This window comes from Littorina saxatilis, linkage group LG8 (genome assembly GCF_037325665.1).
Source record: "Littorina saxatilis isolate snail1 linkage group LG8, US_GU_Lsax_2.0, whole genome shotgun sequence".
Classification (NCBI taxonomy): domain Eukaryota; kingdom Metazoa; phylum Mollusca; class Gastropoda; order Littorinimorpha; family Littorinidae; genus Littorina; species Littorina saxatilis.
This window is the reverse complement of record NC_090252.1, coordinates 37,430,320-37,450,181: the sequence shown is the minus strand read 5'-3', so window position 1 is coordinate 37,450,181 and position 19,862 is coordinate 37,430,320. Positions and strand designations below refer to the sequence as shown.

At 40.5% G+C, this 19,862-nt stretch overlaps 1 protein-coding gene across 1 annotated transcript in view; it reads left to right on the top strand.

Annotated features, from left to right (window-relative positions):
* Positions 1-16,290, top strand: part of LOC138974629 (uncharacterized) — a gene marked incomplete at its 5' end in the record, with an annotated part of 19,751 nt that extends 3,461 nt beyond the window's left edge. Inside the window, 6 exon segments of the mRNA XM_070347353.1 lie at positions 1,051-1,179; positions 2,321-2,578; positions 3,028-3,211; positions 3,920-4,122; positions 5,859-6,018; positions 7,504-16,290. Coding sequence (XP_070203454.1) covers positions 1,051-1,179; positions 2,321-2,578; positions 3,028-3,211; positions 3,920-4,122; positions 5,859-6,018; positions 7,504-7,606 — 1,037 coding nt within the window.
* Between the last annotated feature and the right edge of the window lie 3,572 nt (positions 16,291-19,862).

Genomic DNA, 19,862 nt, shown 5'->3' with positions numbered 1-19,862 from the left:
TCTTAACACTTTCTACCCCACCTATGTTGACCAATTGTTTTGTAGCCGAGACCAGCTGTGCTGCAGCAGGTCACTAAGAATTGTAGTAACTGTGTAGTAACTGTGTAGTAACTGTGTATTAACACACTGGAATGCAGGCGTTAGATCGACGTTACAGGAAGCGACTGAAATGACTGTGTGTACGGATATATCCGTACCAGGTCAGATAGAGCCATATGAGTGGGTACGGATTATAATCCGTACCTGGGAGACAATGAGTTAAACGAAATGTGGCAGAGCGTTGTTAAGATATCAAATAACCAAACGGAAGTAAGTCCTCTTTCATCCTCGCTTGTTCATGTCAATGCTTGTTATTCTCTCAGGTGCCAGCAGATTGGTTCCGTATAACTCTCGCTTACTCCATTACACATGTCGTTTGCATAAAGAGCGCTTACTTCCCTTTGGTTATTTGATATTTTCATTATTATTATTGAGAGGGGAGATATATAGCTCAGTCGGTAACTCTCACTTACTCTATTACACATGCCGTATGCAATTTAGAGAGTTCACTTCCCTTTGTTTATCGGATCATTCTCTCTGTGTGTTTTTGGCATAATCCTTGTTTTGAAGGGTGAAAGTCGCTTGTTCATTTTGATGTTTGTTTTTCTCTCAGGCGCCAGGGGACGGGTTTCGCATAACTCTCACTTACTCTATTACACATGTCGTATGCATTTAGAGCGCTTTCTTCCTTTTGTTTATCGGATTCATTTCGGTGCTTGTTTTTCTTTCAGGCGCCAGGGGACAGGTTCCGCATAACTCTCACTTTCTCTGTTACACATGTCGTAGGCATTTAGAGCGCTTATAGGCCTACTTCCTTTTGTTTATCGGATTCATTTCGGTGCTTGTTTTTCTTTCAGGCGCCAGGGGACGGGTTCCGCACAACTCTCACTTTCTCTGTTACACATGTCGTAGGCATTTAGAGCGCTTTCTTCCCTTTGTTCATTAAATGAGAAGGAGAAATAACACAAATTCAGGCTTAACAGTCACATTCTCTCTCTCTGTGTGTTTCAGGCATCATCCTCAGTCCACGTCGCTACGCCAGCGCAGATCACATCCACGCTCTTTTCACGCAGCCAGCACGGCCACAGTCCTCGCACAAGTCTGCTGGTTCTGGCTCCAGCGAGAAGAGTCAGTCGCAAGGTTTGTGCAAAGTCACATGTTTTGCTTTCTTTTTCTGTTTTTGTTGTTGAAATGGTTGCGGCAGCTAAATTCAAACGACTGCCAACTCACCCCATGAAAGACAGACTGTGCCAACCAACAAAAGGAAGACTGAAGAGAGGAAGCTTCATCCACCAGACGAGGGTGTTGGAAAGGAGACACCAAGATATCCTGGACCAGCAACCCAAAGATATCCCCCAATACCTTGAAATTAATTAATGACTTAAAAATCTGAAAATTGTAAAAAAAAATAAAAAATTATAAAACGATCCAAATTTACGTTCATCTTATTCTTCATCATTTCCTGATTCCAAAAACATATAAATATGTTATATTTGGATTAAAAACAAGCTCTGAAAATTAAAAATATAAAAATTATGATCAAAATTAAATTTTCGAAATCAATTTAAAAACATTTTCATCTTATTTCTTGTCGGTTCCTAATTCCAAAAACATATAGATATGATATGTTTGGATTAAAAACACGCTCAGAAAGTTAAAACGAAGAGAGGTACAGAAAAGCGTACTATCCTTCTCAGCGCAACTACTACCCCGCGCGCTCTTCTTGTCAATTTCACTGCCTTTGCCACGAGCGGTGGACTGACGATGCTACGAGTATTACGGTCTTGTTGAAAAATTGCAGTGCGTTCAGTTTCATTCTGTGAGTTCGCCAGCTTGAATAAATGTTGTATTTTCGCCTTACGCGACTTGCTTTTAATTGTTGGCCTTTGAGAGAGGCTACACTTTGAACCATGTAAAACCGTCATTACATCAAAGGCATCTTTGCATTAGAGGTAAAATGTAATGCCTAAAGGCAAATGGACAACAGAAAGGGTGCTTTATTTGGAGTTCTCTTCTAAGGGCAATCTGTTGTGTATGTCTGTTTTTTTTCATTTCGTTTTTCAATAATGTTTGTAGAAGACGCGCTGAGAGGCCTAGCCAAAGCATATCTGCGTAGAAGTTACCTATTGTCGTCACTTGTCAACCTTAAAACACGACTACTTTTTTGATTGATTGACTGATTGAGTGATTGATTTAGCGATTGATTCATTGATTCGTTGAGTGAGTGATTTACTGACTGATTGATTGATTGAATAATTGATTGAATGATTGATTCTTGCAGCGAGTCATCGAAACAGTTTGCTGTCGAGCGTGACGACGGTATCCTCCAGTCGCGACGAGCTTCTGGAAGCCTTGGAGAATGCCAAGCGTCATCCCCCGCCCCCTGTGCTCTATGAGAGCCAACCAGAATCCAGCTCTCAGCCCACCGACAGCTCCGTTGCAACGGAGCCTGGGATTCGTCAGTTCACGCAGAGTCCGCCCCGCCCCAACGAGCAGCGGGAGGCCTCGTGCGAAGTGCCGCCCTATGAGAGGGAACTAGGTGCGTGTTTTTGCTGTCGAATTGGTTGACGGGTTGACTGGTTGACTGACAGATTGGTTGGTTGAGTTGTTGATTGACTGTTTGGGTGATCGATGGATTTAAGAGCCATTTGTGGAGTGATTTAGTGATCGAGTGGTCATTGATTGAGTGAGTCATTGAGTTATTTTTTTCAGTCACTGATTGATTGAGTGATGTGTTTAGGAGAGGTCAAATTTGAAACACTTCCCCCCTTATGATTTGACGTGAAATTTAGAACTTTCTTTTGGATAAAATATGAGGTCATATGAGCATCGTCAAAGCCTAATTGAAGATGATGGTAATGATAATGATGACAACGACGACGATGATGATGATGATGACGACGACGACGAAGACAATGACGATGACAGTGACGACGACAATGATGACGACAACGAACAAGTAAGATGACGATTATGATGATGTTGCAGACTTCCTCACAGAGAAACGCCGGCCCCGACCCCGGCGCGTGGAGCTGTCGAGCGACACCACAGAATGCGAAGGGGGAGAACTCAAAGAGAGAAGTCCTCCTCGCAGAGTCAGGGGGCGTCACCGGGGCAAACAGCGGGGTCACGTGACCAACAAAAGGCAGCTAGGAACCACCTTCGTGCCTCGGTAGGTGTCTTGTAAACTTGAGTTGGATCTGTGTGCACGTTCAGAATACTTGAGACAGTATAATGAGCAGGCATGGGAATGGTCCTCGGATTGGGGGCTTATTAGTTTAGCCCATTTCGCCTCCTGTTTGATTGGCTGTGCGTCTTACGCTTCGTTCTTTGTGTTTTGTGCAATCACAGTTAGTTTTCTTTAGATGGTACAGCTTTGACCGTTACACTTTGTCAATGCAACTTGTCTTTGCTATTTATGTCATGCAGTTCTTTTCTGTTTGTACTTGTTCTTATTTTGTCAACTACAACAAGCAAAAGTCTGTGGACTTAAGTTGGTGTTTATACCTAACCACAACCTTTTAGATAAAGCTTCCTTCGTATAGTGCTCTAGACTACTACTACTACTACTACTACTACTACTACTACTACTACTACTACTACTAATACTACTAATACAACTACCACTACATGGCTTTTGTACAAACAGCCGTCTTCTGATAAGCTTCCGTTTAACAATATAATCAATATCTATTACAGCAGTTTGTCGAGAGCCCCTCCATGCCATCTTTGTGTAAATATTGCCAAGTAGCACCAACCCACCGTGCAATTTGTGGTCTGTGTAAGACATTTCTTAATGCTAAAACTGCAAATGGTTGGGCCATGTAAATACATTGTGCTCTCACTCAATCATTCACTGATTTTTGTTTTCTTTGTGCAGACGAGCTAACAGTCGAACCAGCACAACAAGCAGCGAGGAAGTGACGTATTCATTCGGCGGGGGTGGTGGAGGGGGCGGGGGAGAGAAGGGGTCGCCGGGAAGGTCCTACTCCCCCGCCTACGCCTCCAGTCACCGTCCCCCCGCCTACCCTGCCGCAGGCTATGCCTATGGCAGTCCCATGATAGTGCCTATTGCCAGGAGAGGTGAGTGAGAAAGAGATAGAGAGAGAGAGAGTGAGAAAGAGAGACAGAGAGAGACAGAGAGACAGAGAGAGAGAGAGAACAGAGGTGGAGAGAGTGAGAGAGAGAGAAAGAGAGACAGAGAGAGAGAGTGAGAAAGAGAGACAGACTGAGAGAGAGAGAAAGAGAGACAGAGAGAGACAGAGGTGGAGAGATTGTTTAGTTTGTCTGATAGGGAGGGTACGAGGGCTCAGGTGCACAAAATAAAACTTGGTGCCACCCAACTGGGTGGGAACAAGCTGTGGTGTCTGATTGGTTGAAATAACAACAAATCTCAATTTCAACCAATCCGACTAGGTGGCTGCGTACCCCTCATTTGGGTGGCACCCAGTTTCGCTTCGTGAGTCTCAGCTCAGGTGTGAGCAGAACGGAAATGAACCGGACTTGAAGTTGCAGGTTTTTATATGTGAAGCCATGTGGGTATGCTTGACTTTCTGTGACAGGGTGACGCGGTAGTCTGCCGGCAAAGAGCGCGAGATTTTTATAGTAGCTCGACGTTTCTTCTACGTCGCCGGCTAGACAGCTGTTAATTGTAGTTTTCTGTTTGTGATAAGGTTCTGGCTGCTGTGTGTGGTTGGGTTGAGGTTCATGATTCATGACATTTTTCAGGCCTCAACCCAACCACACACAAAAACACAACAAGTCGCGCAAGGCGAAATTACTACATTTAGTCAAGTTGTGGAACTCACAGAATGAAACTGAACGCACTGCATTTTTTTCACAATGACCGTAGTCCGCCGCTTGTGCAAAACGGAGTGAAACTGACGAGCCTGTTCAGCGCAGTAGTGGTTGCGCTGTGCTTCATAGCACGCTTTACTGTACCTCTCTTCGTTTTAACTTTCTGAGCGTGTTTTTAATCCAAACATATCATATCTATATTTTTTGGAATCAGGAACCGACAAGGAATAAGATGAAATAGTTTTTAAAACGATTTCGGAAATTTAATTTTAATCATAATTTTTATATTTTTAATTTTCAGAGCTTGTTTTTAATCCGAATATAACATATTTATATGTTTTTGGAATCAGAACATGATTAAGAATAAAATGAAAGTAATTTTGGATCATTTTATAAACAAATAATTTTAATTACAATTTTCAGATTTTTAATGACCAAAGTCAGTAATTAATTTGTAAGCCTCCATGCTGAAATGCAATACCGAAGTCCGGCCTTCGTCGAAGATTACTTGGCCAAAATTTCAATCAATATGATTGAAAATTGAGGGTGTGACAGTGCCGCCTCAACTTTTACAAAAAGCCGGATATGACGTCATAAAATACATTTATCGAAAAAATGAAAAAAACGTCTGGGGATATCATACCCAGGAACTCTCATGTAAAATTTCATAAAGATCGGTCCAGTAGTTTACTCTGAATCGCTCTACACACACACACGCAGAGACACACACACACACACACACCCACACACACATAAACACACACACACACACACACACACACACACACACACACACACACACACACACACACATACACCACGACCCTCGTCTCGATTCCCCCTCTATGTTAAAACATTTAGTCAAAACTTGACTAAATGTAAAAAAAAGAGGCCATAATCGAATCCGGATTTCCGGCGTATACTGGAAGAATCCCACCTATGCATTCTCAACCCTGTCTGACTGGCTTTGCCTCCATTGTTGTGCTTCGTGCGCTCGGTTACACGTCTCTCCTTCTGTGCAGGTGGTCGATTGACTCCCCACGGCAAGCTGCCGCCAGAGCAGCAACATCACAGCATGCAACAGTCCGACAGGGAGGACAACCCGCCCCTTCTTATGAAGGGGGGACCGGGGGTCCTCGCCAGCCCTGCTGAAGAGGAAGAAAGAATTAGTCTGCTGGACAGGTGTGTATATGTATGAAGGGAATTGAATGGAACTGAGTTGAACTTATTTTTGTTTACAGGGTGAGCATGTCCATTCAGGTGTGCATGCATGAAGGGAATTGAATTGAACTGAATTGAATTTATTTTCTTTTATACCGGCACGGTTGGCCTAGTGGTAAGGCGTCCGCCCCGTGATCGGGAGGTCGTGGGTTCGAACCCCGGCCGGGTCATACCTAAGACTTTAAAATTGGCAATCTAGTGGCTGCTCCGCCTGGCGTCTGGCATTATGGGGTTAGTGCTGGGACTGGTTGGTCCGGTGTCAGAATAATGTGACTGGGTGAGACACGAAGCCTGTGCTGCGACTTCTGTCTTGTGTGTGGCGCACGTTATATGTCAAAGCAGCACCGCCCTGATATGGCCCTTCGTGGTCGGCTGGGCGTTAAGCAAACAAACAAACAAACAAACAAAATTTCTTTTATGCGGATTACAGGGTAAATAAGCATGTACATTAGTACCTGTGATGAGAGGGAGGAGGATGGCAGGCGTTCTTACAAGCCCTGCTGAGGAGAAACGGACAATTAGTCTGCTGGGCAGGTGTGAATGCATGAAGGGTAGTGGATTAAACTGAATTGAATTTTTTTTATTTTACGCGGATTTCAGAGTTATTAAGCACGTACAGTGGTACCTGTGATGCAATTTAGCCCCATCCTCATTATTGTGAGGGGTGGGGGGTGGGGGGGAATGGCAGGCATTCTTACAAGCCCTGCTGAAGAGAAAGGAAAATAAGTCTTCTGGGCAGGTGTGAATGACGCGGATAGAATTGAACTAAGTTGAATTTATTTTATTTTTCAGGGTGAGCATGTCCATTCATCATTTTTCGTTATTTATTCCTTGGACGATAACAATTGGGGAAGAAGGGGGTGATAAGGGGGGGCATCCTGCTGGCTATCGTCACGGGTCCTCGGTCCTCTTAATGGGGGGGGGGGGGGGGGTCGAGGCTTGGGGAGAAGACTGGATTAGCTTCCAGCAACCATCACGATACAACACCTGCGTTGCCGTGCTCTCCATAACCCAGATTAGTAAGAGGAGTAATTAATCACGAATTTGTCTACTTGACAGGTGCATATAAGACAAAAGAAGAAAGAAGACAATTAAGTAGGTGATGGTGGGGCTTAGTTTTCAGTTGTTGTTGACGAATTGCTAGCTGTCCTTTGTGTATTTTCACCCAATTGAATCTTGATGTCACCTGTGTTCATGCCTGGTCTGCTGTCCTGTCTCTATCTTCTTCTTGCCTCTTAGTGGGTTTATTCCTGATTAATATTAGTTTTTTTGAATACTCAGAAAACAATATACAATCATTTGACAATCGAGTCGGTAACAATAACCACTTTTGGACGTAGAAAATAATGACAGGACAAATACATCACATTCAACATACAATCTAATCTGATTAGTATTAGCTAATTTTGCTGACAGTTTCTGTACAATCTTTCTTTTCTGTAACAGACACTACCGGCCCGTGCCAGAAGAAGATTCTGAACTGGAGGCGTTGTCTGCTGGCGATGGTGGTATGGACAAAGGCTACACAGATGACTTCACTATTGTCTAGCGACCTTCACTCGGGCCATAACAAAGGTCACAACCTTGGCCAAGGTCAAGGCTGTTGTTATGGACCCTGTGATAAGACGTGAGGTTGTTAACCTACGTGAACTGTGCTAAGAAAGGAAAACAAAGGAAGGAAGCGAAGGACAATGAAAGAAAACTATTTTGTAGATTCTTTTTTCTGTGTGTGTTTGTGTGTTCGCTGTTTAAAAACCTTTGAGCTGTTTGAACCTATTTGAGTTGGCACAAAATGTGGTGGGCAGTTCTTGTGGTGTGAGACACTTTGGCTCGTGAAGGCGAAGAAGAGAGTCATGTCACAAAGTGTTGTTCGTGGGAAAAGTCAACGCTTGGAAGTCATACACCTTCGCCAGGACTATGCTGGTTGGAATGTCATTTGAAGATGTGAACAGAGAAACGCAATGCTGCAAGTGATCTTGAGAGCTGATCACAAGCGAGAATAGGAATTTGTGATTCGAGATTGTTCAAGGACACTTATGAAAGTCTACTTCCATTTAACATAGGAGGACATAGGGTTCTGTAGACTCCACATTGCAGTTGAAATGTTCTGATGTTGAGTTTATCAGCAAGGATTGGGACTGAAAGAAGTGCAAATCAAGAACTCCAAGCAACTTCAGTTAACAGAATGAAGAATGAGGATCGTTTTACCTATTAATACTGCTAGCCAGTAAGTCTAACTGCGCGTAACCGTCTTTGTGGTCGTCTGAAACGTGACCATAACCTGCCCATTAGATTCGTTAGAGGTTTTAGCGCTTCAGTGTTTTACAAGTGTACACCATGCTTATTCCAAGCATCTTCTTGCGCATTTGTCAGTCACATAGTTGAAGATATTGTGTGTGGAGAATGAGAAATGATACCCATAAGTTTCAACACAGCTCCAAGAGTGTCTTGGTATCCATCTGTTATATACAACTATCTTTAAGAAGTTTCAAATCATCACATCTCGCATTTATAAGTAAGATCAAAAAGAAACAGGTTTTTTTTAGATAGCAAGAGAGTGTGTGCTACATAGTATGGCGAAGAATCGAGCCCAAAAGCAAGGGACACAGAGAGAGTGGAATAAACACATTGGTTAACTTTTGACACTCTGCATGGGAAAGACTTAACTGCCACCATCTGCATTAACATTCATTCAGACATCGTTTTCATCCTGACTGCCTGTGAGCATGCGCGACCCGTGGTTTAAGCGTAGGGGGGATCCTTGGTTCTGTTTGGAAGTGAGAGAGTTGAAGTTAAAGAGCAGTATCTGCTTGAATATTTATTCATGTGTTGTGTCATTCGCTCCCAACAACTGGCAGAGCAGCTTGGATCAGACATCTCAGCGGATTGCGGATGTGTTCGAAGCAAAAGGGTTGAATGGCCCATCTACATAAACATCGTTCAGTCCATCAGTCATCGTGGAGAGGGTTCTGTGACGAGGTCAGCAGTCAGATTGGTCAAAAGTGACAGATTTAACCACCACCACCCCATCTGCATAAACGTTTTTCACTCATCATGAGCGACAGCCAGTGCACGCCAATCGCAGCTATGTTTCCTGCACTGGCCACGCCTCCCATCTCATCATCAACATCTTTGTTTTTATACGGAGTTTGAACACGGTACTCGCTTTGCAGCAATTGTTGCTTTGTTGATTTTTTCTGTTCCTTTCTTTTTTTGATAAACGGCAGCATTTTATCCACTAACAGCCGGCCAGCAAGCTTCACATTCCATCTAGTCACATAACAACACCTTGGAGACTAGCCTAGTTTTAACTGCGAGCGTCATCAAGTTCGCCCACTGCCAATGACGTAAGCATTTGTTGACGCCGACTGCAAATGACGTAAGCAGTTTGTGACGTATGTGTGTTCGCACTCTGGTGACGACATGAAGTATAAACTGTGAAAGTTCAGCGGTTTGAAAACCACTGAGAGAAGGAGGAGGATTTGAAGTTTGGTAAGACTCTTACTCTTTTTTCCCTTTTTCTTTTGAAAAGGGGGAAAGGGTGAGGGTCTTCTTTGTGCAGTTTGTGTCATGGTAACGCTTATTGTATCGTGGGATGTGGAGCCCAGTACGTGAATGTTGTGATGCTGTGACGTCATCGCCATGTAGTCAGCTTGAATCGGGAACTTCACCAGGATGAATCCACGAGGCAGCCAGCCTAGAAGTCGACACAACAACCAGGCTACCAGCCGGAAAGCCTACCCTGCATAGAACCGGCAATGACTTCTGGTTCACTGGAGTTTCCGATTTAACCGTTTCCATGGATCTGACGTCAGAGTTTATTGGATTGTGTAATGTATGGAGCACAGACAAGACCAAAAGTCAAGTCTTGGACTTTGACCTTGAAAAACGCCTTGAGAAAAATATCTGTCGTCAAAATGAAGGAATTTGCTTGGCTTGGGAAAGCTTGTGAAGCACTTGGTCGGCTAGCGTACGTAGACGCCTTGGATGGATATGATTGGTTATACTATGTACAATTCTAAATCTGGTTGGTTCATACCAAATTGTTTTTTTCTCAAATGACTGGCCTTTGTAAAGTGATGAGGCAAATATGTGACTCGTTTTAGCACGTAATTTAAACACATGTCAATGCCGTTATTTTGAAAACATGGAACCTTTTTAAAAATTTTCCACGACTATGCAGGAGGCATTTTATGGATCGTTTAAACATTGAAAAAAAATGAAATTGTTTTTTCTTTCAAAATGAAATTATTTGAAATCAGAATATGTGTGAAAATCATCAGTTTTTTTTAAAGCCACCAAAGAAGACAGAGAACGACATCCAGGCTTGTATATGTCATGATTATGTACAAACTCATTCACATGTTCTGTTCTGGTTTGTAGACTTTAAAAGTCATGGTATTAGAATGATGGTTGATATACGTGCACTTACATTCCTCTTTCTTCAGCAAGTCCTCGCTTTCTTTGTATTTCCATGAATTTTCATTTGGAAGCGAAAACCTATAAGTATTGCAAATTTTGTTTGGAGGCATTGGATGGTTTTTTCGTGGTGGCATACTCAGTTTAGTATCAGATGCAGAGTCAAGGCAGTGCATATTAAATCTGTTTCGTTCCAGAAGAAGAAAAAACCGAATTAAGCCAAGCGTCACATTGCTGTTGAGTTAGTAGACTTCATTGATAATGTGTCTGTTTATCTTTAACTTAAAACATCTAGGGATTTGGAGAAGACTGAGATAAGACTTTTTAAATCGGCAATTAAATTTAGGGGTTGGGAAGTACTGAATTTCAACCTGTTTCTTTTGCACGGTTGGCTATTAAATTTGGGGATTTTGTATTGATTAAAACGTTCTAGAATCAAAAGTAGTGAAAGTTTCATTTTATAATTCAATGAAGAGAACGTTTATCTGCTAAATCATATTTCACCCACTTTGATCTGTGACACTGGACTGAATAAGTGACGCCGAAAATAGAATGCCCATACAAAATAACTTTTATTTTTATTTTTGTGTTTCGTCTCTTTTCGACTTTCCTGACTTTATTTGTATGTGTTGAGATTTAGACATACAATTGATTGTGCTGTTGGTAAAGACAGTAAAAAGAGTATAAGGAGAGGGGATGAAGGTAACAGCAGAGTATTATTGTGTATTGTTGTTACACGTGAACAAGAAAGAGAAAAGGGCATTGGCAGTGTAAGCTTGAGAGTATTAAGGATTGAGATCCTGATGTTACTTCACAGATGCGCATTCTTGTTTTGAACAAGTTTTGAGAAGTTTTGATCAGCTTTTTGTCATGCAGCATCGTATTACAACACACTGCACAGCTTAAACTATAATCCACTTCTGCATATTGTCATACACTATTCTGTAACAATAATACTGTAGTAAAGACTCGCAGGCCTACACACCCTGGCTTACTAATAACATGTTTGTTCAACAACTTTGTACTCATTCCCTTGCCTTCCTGTTTTGTTTGTACAACATTAGTATTTATTTGTGAAGGCACGTGCCTGGTCCCAACACTCTGGACCAATCGCTGCCCTTAAAAACAATCACGTGACCGGCACCACAGAGCAGGAACTCGCGATGATGCCTGGAGCATTATGGGATGCGGTTTATGACTGGACAGCGTGTGAAGCTTGAGGCTTCAGAGCTGATAAACGCTTACGCCTAACTGCTGACTGAGTTTTTTTTGCTGGTTTCAAAGATGTCGAGCACTGTGTCTTTGGTGGTTGCTAGGCAACACACTGTCACGCTCTGGTCACCCTGTTTATGCATATGTTAACTAAGGAGGGCACCCTGTTTTTTGGAATCATGGCCACTGTCGTCTCTGCTTGGTGTTGTGATCTTTGTTTTATTGGTTTTGTTTCTTTGTTTTCTTTCCTCTTTCACGGATTACTTTTCAAACGTAGAAGTAAAATCAAATACTGAATGACCACGAAAAGTATCAGCATTTGACGTCACTTCCGCGAGTCACATTCCTGAGTATGCCGTTTTTTCAATCTTGTTTGAATGATCACAATACTTTGGATTTTTGACCTTCTTGCCCAGATTTTCTGTTTTAATTTATTTCTTTGACCAGTATGTTGAGATAGAACGATTGTGTGTGTTTTTTTTAGATAATTTATCAAGGTTGAGCTTTGCTTAGCTAAGTGAGCGCATCATGACCAGCGTGAATATTTTGCAGGCTTAGGTAGATTTAATATGATACGGTCAAGCTTCGATGGCTGTTGTCCTGTCTTGCAGAGAGACTGATTGTCTTAGTGTACAGCTATGAAACAGAATGAATAAATAACAATCGAAAGGCAAGTTTTGTAGGGTAAAACAATATCTAAGCTCCAGTTGTGGGTTGAACTTTAGAGTTGAATCCTTCCTATGCTAATCATAATGTAAAACCTGTAAACCATCACGTAAACCACCAGAGATCCTCCCAGGCTTCTGCAGAAGAAAACATTCCTTCCAATCGGACACATACCAACATGTCAGCAGCCTGTGTAGTGTTGGAATGTGTTGTTGAATTCATTTTGCAGATTTGACATAGGTCAAATATACGAAGTTAATTCAGCAAACAGATTAATATTCTTCACAGAAAGCACTCAGGCTTTCGTTCTTGGTATAATGTTCATGGGGAAGGATGCTATTATCCCACGCAGAAGCGAGGGCGGATCAAGGGTGATTTAAAAGATAGTTCAGATGGGAAGGAAAACGTGTCCAATGGGTGCTAGCATGTTGTTGAGCAATGCGGCAAGGGCATTCACTCTAAGGGGTCCTTGCTAGTTGTTTTCATCTCCAACTTTCTTGTCTTAATCTTAAACGTCTATTCTTGTTTTATGTTATACTTTTGTTCTTTTTCCTCCAAACATCCTGATGGACTTTACCAGAGATACTCTTCCTAACTGAAACTAACAGCGAGACAGACATTCACGCACACGCTCACACACACAGAGACAGTCAGACACACATACAGACAGACACACACACACACACACACACACACACACACACACACACACACACACACACACACACACACACACACACACACACACACACACACACATGATGTACTCTTCACTTTGTCATACTCAATAGCATACATGTACAAGTAATTACGACCGTACTGGAAGGAGGGCAAATATACAGTTCCTTGTGTTTTCTCGAACATTTTTTTCACTTACTTGCGTATTAAATCATTCTTTCAATGGGGAAACCTTACAATAGGTCAAAAAGCTGCCGTATTTACTAGGAAATCATTATTTCCAACTCGGATTTCTATACCATATTCGTTCTCATTGTACATAACACATGTCCATTTGTTTATCTGTAACACCAAATGTTTGAAACGATGTTGCTGTTTGTGTGTGTGAATTGTTATCTATGCTCCCCCTGTGACATTTTCCCAACAGTTGTACTAGCGTTAAAGGTCTTCTATTTCTCGCTTGTGCGATTCTAGACACCACCACGGATCTGTTCAGGATTTGTACATGGGGTAAGACTATCCCTCCACTTGGTCACATACCAAAATTCAACAGATTAGCTGCTTCCTGTGTAAGACTATCCCTCCACTTGGTCACATACCAAAATTCAACAGATTAGCTGGTTCCTGTGTAAGACTATCCCTCCACTTGGTCACATACCAAAATTCAACAGATTAGCTGCTCCCTGTGCAAAGTGGGAATGTTTTGTTGAATAAGTTTTGTAAGTGGCATCTATGTCAATCTGTTCAATTACTTCGGCAAAAAAAGAAAAAGAAAAAAAAATCCCAATCCGAACAAGACTCAGCCATAGAATTGATTTCTGGTATGTGAGCAAGTGAAAGGATGCTTCCATTCCGTATTAAAGCTGAGACAGATTTGTGTCGGTGAACATGATCGTGTATGAGGGAAGGGAGGGACCTTTACACGTTACCCCCCGCGGGTTAGGGGGAAGAATTTACCCGATGCTCCCCAGCATGTCGTAAGAGGCGACTAACGGATTCTGTTTCTCTTTTTACCCTTGTTAAGTGTTTCTTGTATAGAATATAGTCAATTTTTGTAAAGATTTTGGTCAAGCAGTATGTAAGAAATGTTAAGTCCTTTGTACTGGAAACTTGCATTCTCCCAGTAAGGTAATACATTGTACTACGTTGCAAGCCCCTGGAGCAAATTTTTGATTAGTGCTTTTGTGAACAAGAAACAATTGACAAGTGGCTCTATCCCATCTCCCCCCTTTCCCCGTCGCGATATAACCTTCGTGGTTGAAAACGACGTTAAACACCAAATAAAGAAAGAAAGGACCTTTACACGTTAAAATAGACAAGTTCTGCAGTCACTCTTACAGGGTGTAGAGTAGGGGTCACAGTAGTTTGCATTACTTCAATAACCCTACGAAGTTACCGCATGGTTGGTGAACAGTTAGCATGTTCTAGACCTATGGTAACTGCAAATAAACACGCTTGGCTAAGCTTGGATCAAATTGTGTCCAAAAAGACTATGATTACCGGAGTTCTTATCGCGTGCAAGGTTCTACACGAGACAAATCTTTGGATTCCTTTACTCTTTGAAAAAAAATTATTTACACATTTTCATCTTCCCTCTTTCTCTCTTTACCCCTTTTATATTCACACTCTCTTGTGGACGTTATCATACTGGTGATTAAAATTAAATTTTTTGTTGAAAAATGATCATTAAAAAAAAAAAAGATTAGGTAAAACCTTCCCATTGGATCAGTTCAGTCCACTGCAATCACAATCGCTGCTAAACCTTACACTACAATCGCTAAAGTAAATTTTATATTATAGTTGTGTAACTAAACCTTACATTACAGTAGTATAAGTAAACATAGTATAACGGTTGTGTAACTAAACTTTCCATTGCAATGATTTAACTGAACATAACATAACATAACATAACATAACATAGATGTAACTTAACAATATATCACAGATAAGTAACTTAAGTTTACATAAGATAAGTATAATTAAACATTACATGATAGTGGAGCAACTTAACATTCCATTACAGTTGTGTAAGTAAACATTGCATCACAGTAGTATAACTAAATATTACATAACATAGTGTAACTAAACATCACATTACAGTTGAGTAACTAAAATGTACATAACATGAGTATAAGTAAACATCACATGAACAATACATTACAGTAGCGTCAGTAAACAATACATTTCAATAGTATAAGTAAACGGTACATCAGAGTAGTATATTGAATAATACATTACAGTAGTATAACAAAACGTTACATTCAAATAGTATAACTAAACGTCCAAACACAGAAGTCTAATTACACATTAATTTCATACATCTGAGATAGGACGTAAAGAAATGTAGCGGGAAGGATATCGAAAACAAACAAAACAAATGTTGGAAGATCTTCGAAAACTAACTGCTTTAGATGAAGGTCACACTGTATTCTGTCCCATTTGTAAGATTTCAAAGTATTTCTTCAGATTGATGTTTAATTTGTACCAATTTCATCCGTCTAAACGTGTTTGTCGGTCTTTTTCCTTACTTTTTTTTCTGAAGAAGACAGATCATTGCATCAATTTTGTCTTTTTCGTTTTGTTCTCTTCTTGAAAAAAATGCCTTAATGAAAATTTGATATTACTGGCAGCCGTTTTTATGAATGCAAAAGTTGGCAATGAGAAAAAATATGTTTCTGCGTACACTCTCGTGACTTTCTTTATTTTTGTCTGGTTATGTAGTTCCCTGTCATAGCATGGATATCAGAAGGTCTGATATGTCAAATGAAAGCATTTAATGTGAAGGAAAATGCAGCCGAATATTACCGTTTACACCCGTTGCAGCTTCATGAACCAATTCAACGATGCGTTTTCTTCGGCAGCATTGGCAGTTTGAAATGATAAAACAATAAATTGAAAAAATAAAAAAAAATATGTTGGTCATTTTATTTGAAAGCAGGCCCTCTGACTAAAAAACAAATATCCTCTTGAAAAACGTCCTTTTGGTGGTTTAAGCATTTTCTAAACTAAGTGTATTTTCTAAGCTAAGTATGAAAATAGGTCAAGGGGGAAAAAACCCGAAGAAGGAACAAAGAGGAGGAAAACGAAACTTCCTGTATTTCTCTAAGGTTAAAATGTCGATATAGTGTTAGCAAGCTGGCATCCCTGTTCAGAGCTATCTGTTTCATCAAGGGGGAAAAAAAGACAAAAACATTGAAAAAAACAGGTCAAATTTTTGGATTAGAACGTGAACAGTAAACCATTGTATATATATATATATATATATATATATATAAAAAAATTAAAAGTATTGTAATACAGGAACAAACTGTTTTGTGCAAGCACGGATAGTTTAAGGGACCTTACATAATAGTCATGCACTGTGAGAATACACTTTTCCTGTAAACTGCAAACATTGTTTTCAATGAAATCCCAGTTTGACGAAAAACGGTGTTGTCCTATCATTTGTGTTGGGGTTACGGCTCCATTCCCATTCTTCCTTTTGGTTTGTCGTATTGCCATGCAAACTAAAGCAAAAAAAAGTGAAACCGTCTTTTTGTGCATATCCGAGATATATATGACACATTGTACCATGATATATGCTATATTATTACCATAATGATGCTTCCTTACGTCAGTGTTTGTGTAAGGAAGGCGAGTTCATGCAGCTAATTATAATGCAAGTGTGTAGTAGGAATCTACAATTGAATTCATCTCATCGGTCAAGAGAAGACAAAAAAGTTCCATCCATGAAATAGCTCATTCCCATTTTACCATTTGTCATTTGTACAATTTCTCATGTGGTAGAGCTCATTTCAGCCGACGGTTATGACTTCAAGACCATCCCTGTACCGTAGTTTGACATTCCAGTCATGTCACATGTCTCATTTACATAATGGTCATTACTTATTCATGACTGCCCTTGTACATAGATTTGCATATATTTGCATCCGCCATTTGTGAATCAGAAACCAGATCATTTTTGTTCATATTCATTAATATTTATTACATCAACACACATGCTGTCCCAGAATTATTTTCCATTGAAAGCTTCTCTGTTCTTTTTTGTTGTATTTATGTGACTATGATTACATTTATGAAACCACAGGTTTATTCATTTAATAATTTGTTTAAAAAAAATGAGCTGCTCTCTCCTTTCCTCGTTTGAGAACTTAGCTGCATGTTTGATGTTTTTGTTGTGTCGTTACTTTATCGTTTTCTCCTGTAGTAGCGGTTTTCTGTATTAGGTTTCTTTGTGATATCGACGTTGGTGTCTGTGAAAATGAGTGTACGTTACTGTTGTTCGTTACATAGTGTTCGTTACCAACTATAGCTTTCATACAAAGAAAGTTAAACCGTTAGACACAAGCAGAGAAGGGATGAGACTGACTTAACTAGCAGTATAAAAACCCGTGACGCAGGCTGTGAAATTATTGTATCACAACAACGGTGTAAACCAGGGCGGAGGTGCACGAAGCGAAACTGGGTGCCACCCAAATGGGTGGTAGACGACGCGAAACTGGGTGCCACCCAAACGGGTGGTAGACGAAGCGAAACTGGGTGCCACCCAAACGGGTGGTAGACGAAGCGAAACTGGGTGCCACCCAAACGGGTGGTAGTTGCCGCGGGGTTGGCTGGGTTATAATTAAAATTTGTCGTGATTTCTGCCAATCAGACCCCGCGGTTTTGTTCCCACCCGGTAGAGTGGCACCCAGTTTCGCTTCGTGTACCTTACCCCTGGAGGCTGCGTTACCACCGGACAAAAGCTGTGTATCTATCACTCGTTATTTTATTGTTGTTTTACGCGGCTACCATCTTTAAGGTGATAAAAGTGTTTTTGTCAGCTTCAAGTGCTTGTACATGCTTTAACTCTTTATTAGTACTTTGCAGTTAACGCTTTCCTTGTGATTAGTAAACTGAATCGAATGCTACAGGGGCTTTTTTTAAATTAATTAATTAATCAATTCATTAATTTTTGTTAGCGAGTTATTATTACCTTTACTAATGTAATATAATCTAGTGACTCGAGTGCAGATTTGAGTAAAATCTATTTGCATAACTCTAACGTTTTGGTATAAAATCGCACAGCCATGACTGTTTCAATCTTTATAGCGAACGGGCTCTAAACAAAACCTTTTCTAAGTGCTTGAGTCTCATTGTAGTATTTTTCAAATCGGGAGGAGGGATGGGGGTGGGGGTGTTTGAAAGAGACAGTCTCACGATTTACTGCCATTACATGAACACTACTGTTCCCATCGAAGGGAGAAAACGTCCTGTTGTAAAAGTAATAATCTTATAATAGCTCGCAACGCACACGAGAAGAGTTGTTTTTTCACCCAACCAGACATGTTGTGTACAACTGGATATAGGGCAATGTTAACTGTTATTAAAAAATCACGTGTTTTTTTTAATCATCTCCCTTTTTGCTCCTATTGGCCACAATATCATTATCATTCACCGTGTTTTGTCTGTCATACCGTGACCACTAACACTAAAGTATGCCCCCCCCTCCTTTCCCCTCCCTGTCTGCTGTACTGTTATTAGAACCAGACTCCCAATGCACGGTCCCAGCCTATTTTCCACCCCCTGTACGATCCTTAGAGGTCAGTTGTAAGTAGTTCACTGTACTGGTGTTTCTGTCGTTTTATTTTTTCAGTGTTTTTTTACCTTCCCTTTGTACATTTGACAGTGTTGTGTTAGCATATTCGAGGAAATACACACAAAAAAATGCAGCTCAAGTTTTTCGTCTTCTTTTGTGTTCCGGGTTTCCCTTGTTTGATAAAACAATACATTTGATCAGTATTAGTTTACTTCGGAGTCATTCCGTACCCCACTTCACCGGTACGGTTGGTTTTTGTTTCACTTTCTCTCTCCCTCCAACCCCCCACTTCCCTTCTCCCTCTCTCTCTCGATTTCTCTCTCTCTCTCCGCCCCATCCTTTCTCTGAAAGAAACATATCAATTATACACACGGTCTTGGAATTTCTGTGAACAAATTCTTTTTGTCACGTTCATTCTGGGATCATCTTTTGGAGACTTTGCAGCACATGTTCATCCATCGTTTTGAAAATTACAGTGATTTCTTTTTCTCGTATTTGTCACAATTTCCAATTTATCCATCCCTGTTTATGGAAACATAAATGAAGCAGCAGACGCTTGCAGTTCTATAAAATAAAAACGTCTTTTTTTCTCCAAATGTCTACTTATTTTTCTGTCAATTTGTACAGTATTTATTCATTAACGTGTTTATTTGTTGACTTTCGTTTTTGTAAAAATATTATTATCATTATTTCACGGTTTCTGAATCATCTACGCATGTGAGATATATGTGTAAGCGGTAATAAAAAAAACCAATACTGTATTCATCATGCCATTTTCATTTTGAGTGCAATACTATTATTATCATTATTATGACTGTCGAGTTTTATTTAAACGCAAATGTTTTTACATTGAAATAAAAATGCTATGAAAGATGTACAACTAACGTTTTCCTGAGCCTTTGTGTGCGCTCGTTTGTGTGTGTGTGTGTGTGTGTGTGTGTGTGTGCACGAAAAATGTGTGTGTGTGTGTAAAACGTTTCACAAATATCCCTTACATATACTGTATATATATTCTTTTATGTATATATATAACATAGAAAACAATTCAGTTCACAAAAACGACGATTTAATTTATGTGTGTGTGTGTGTGTGTGTGTGCTCGAAAAGTGTGTGTGTGCGCATGCGCGCGAAAGGTGTGTGTGTGTGTGCACGAGCGCAACATTTGTGTGTGTGTGTGTGTGTGTGTGTGTGTGTGTGTGTGAAACGTTTCACAAATAACCCTAACAGATACATAACACAGAAAACAAGTCGG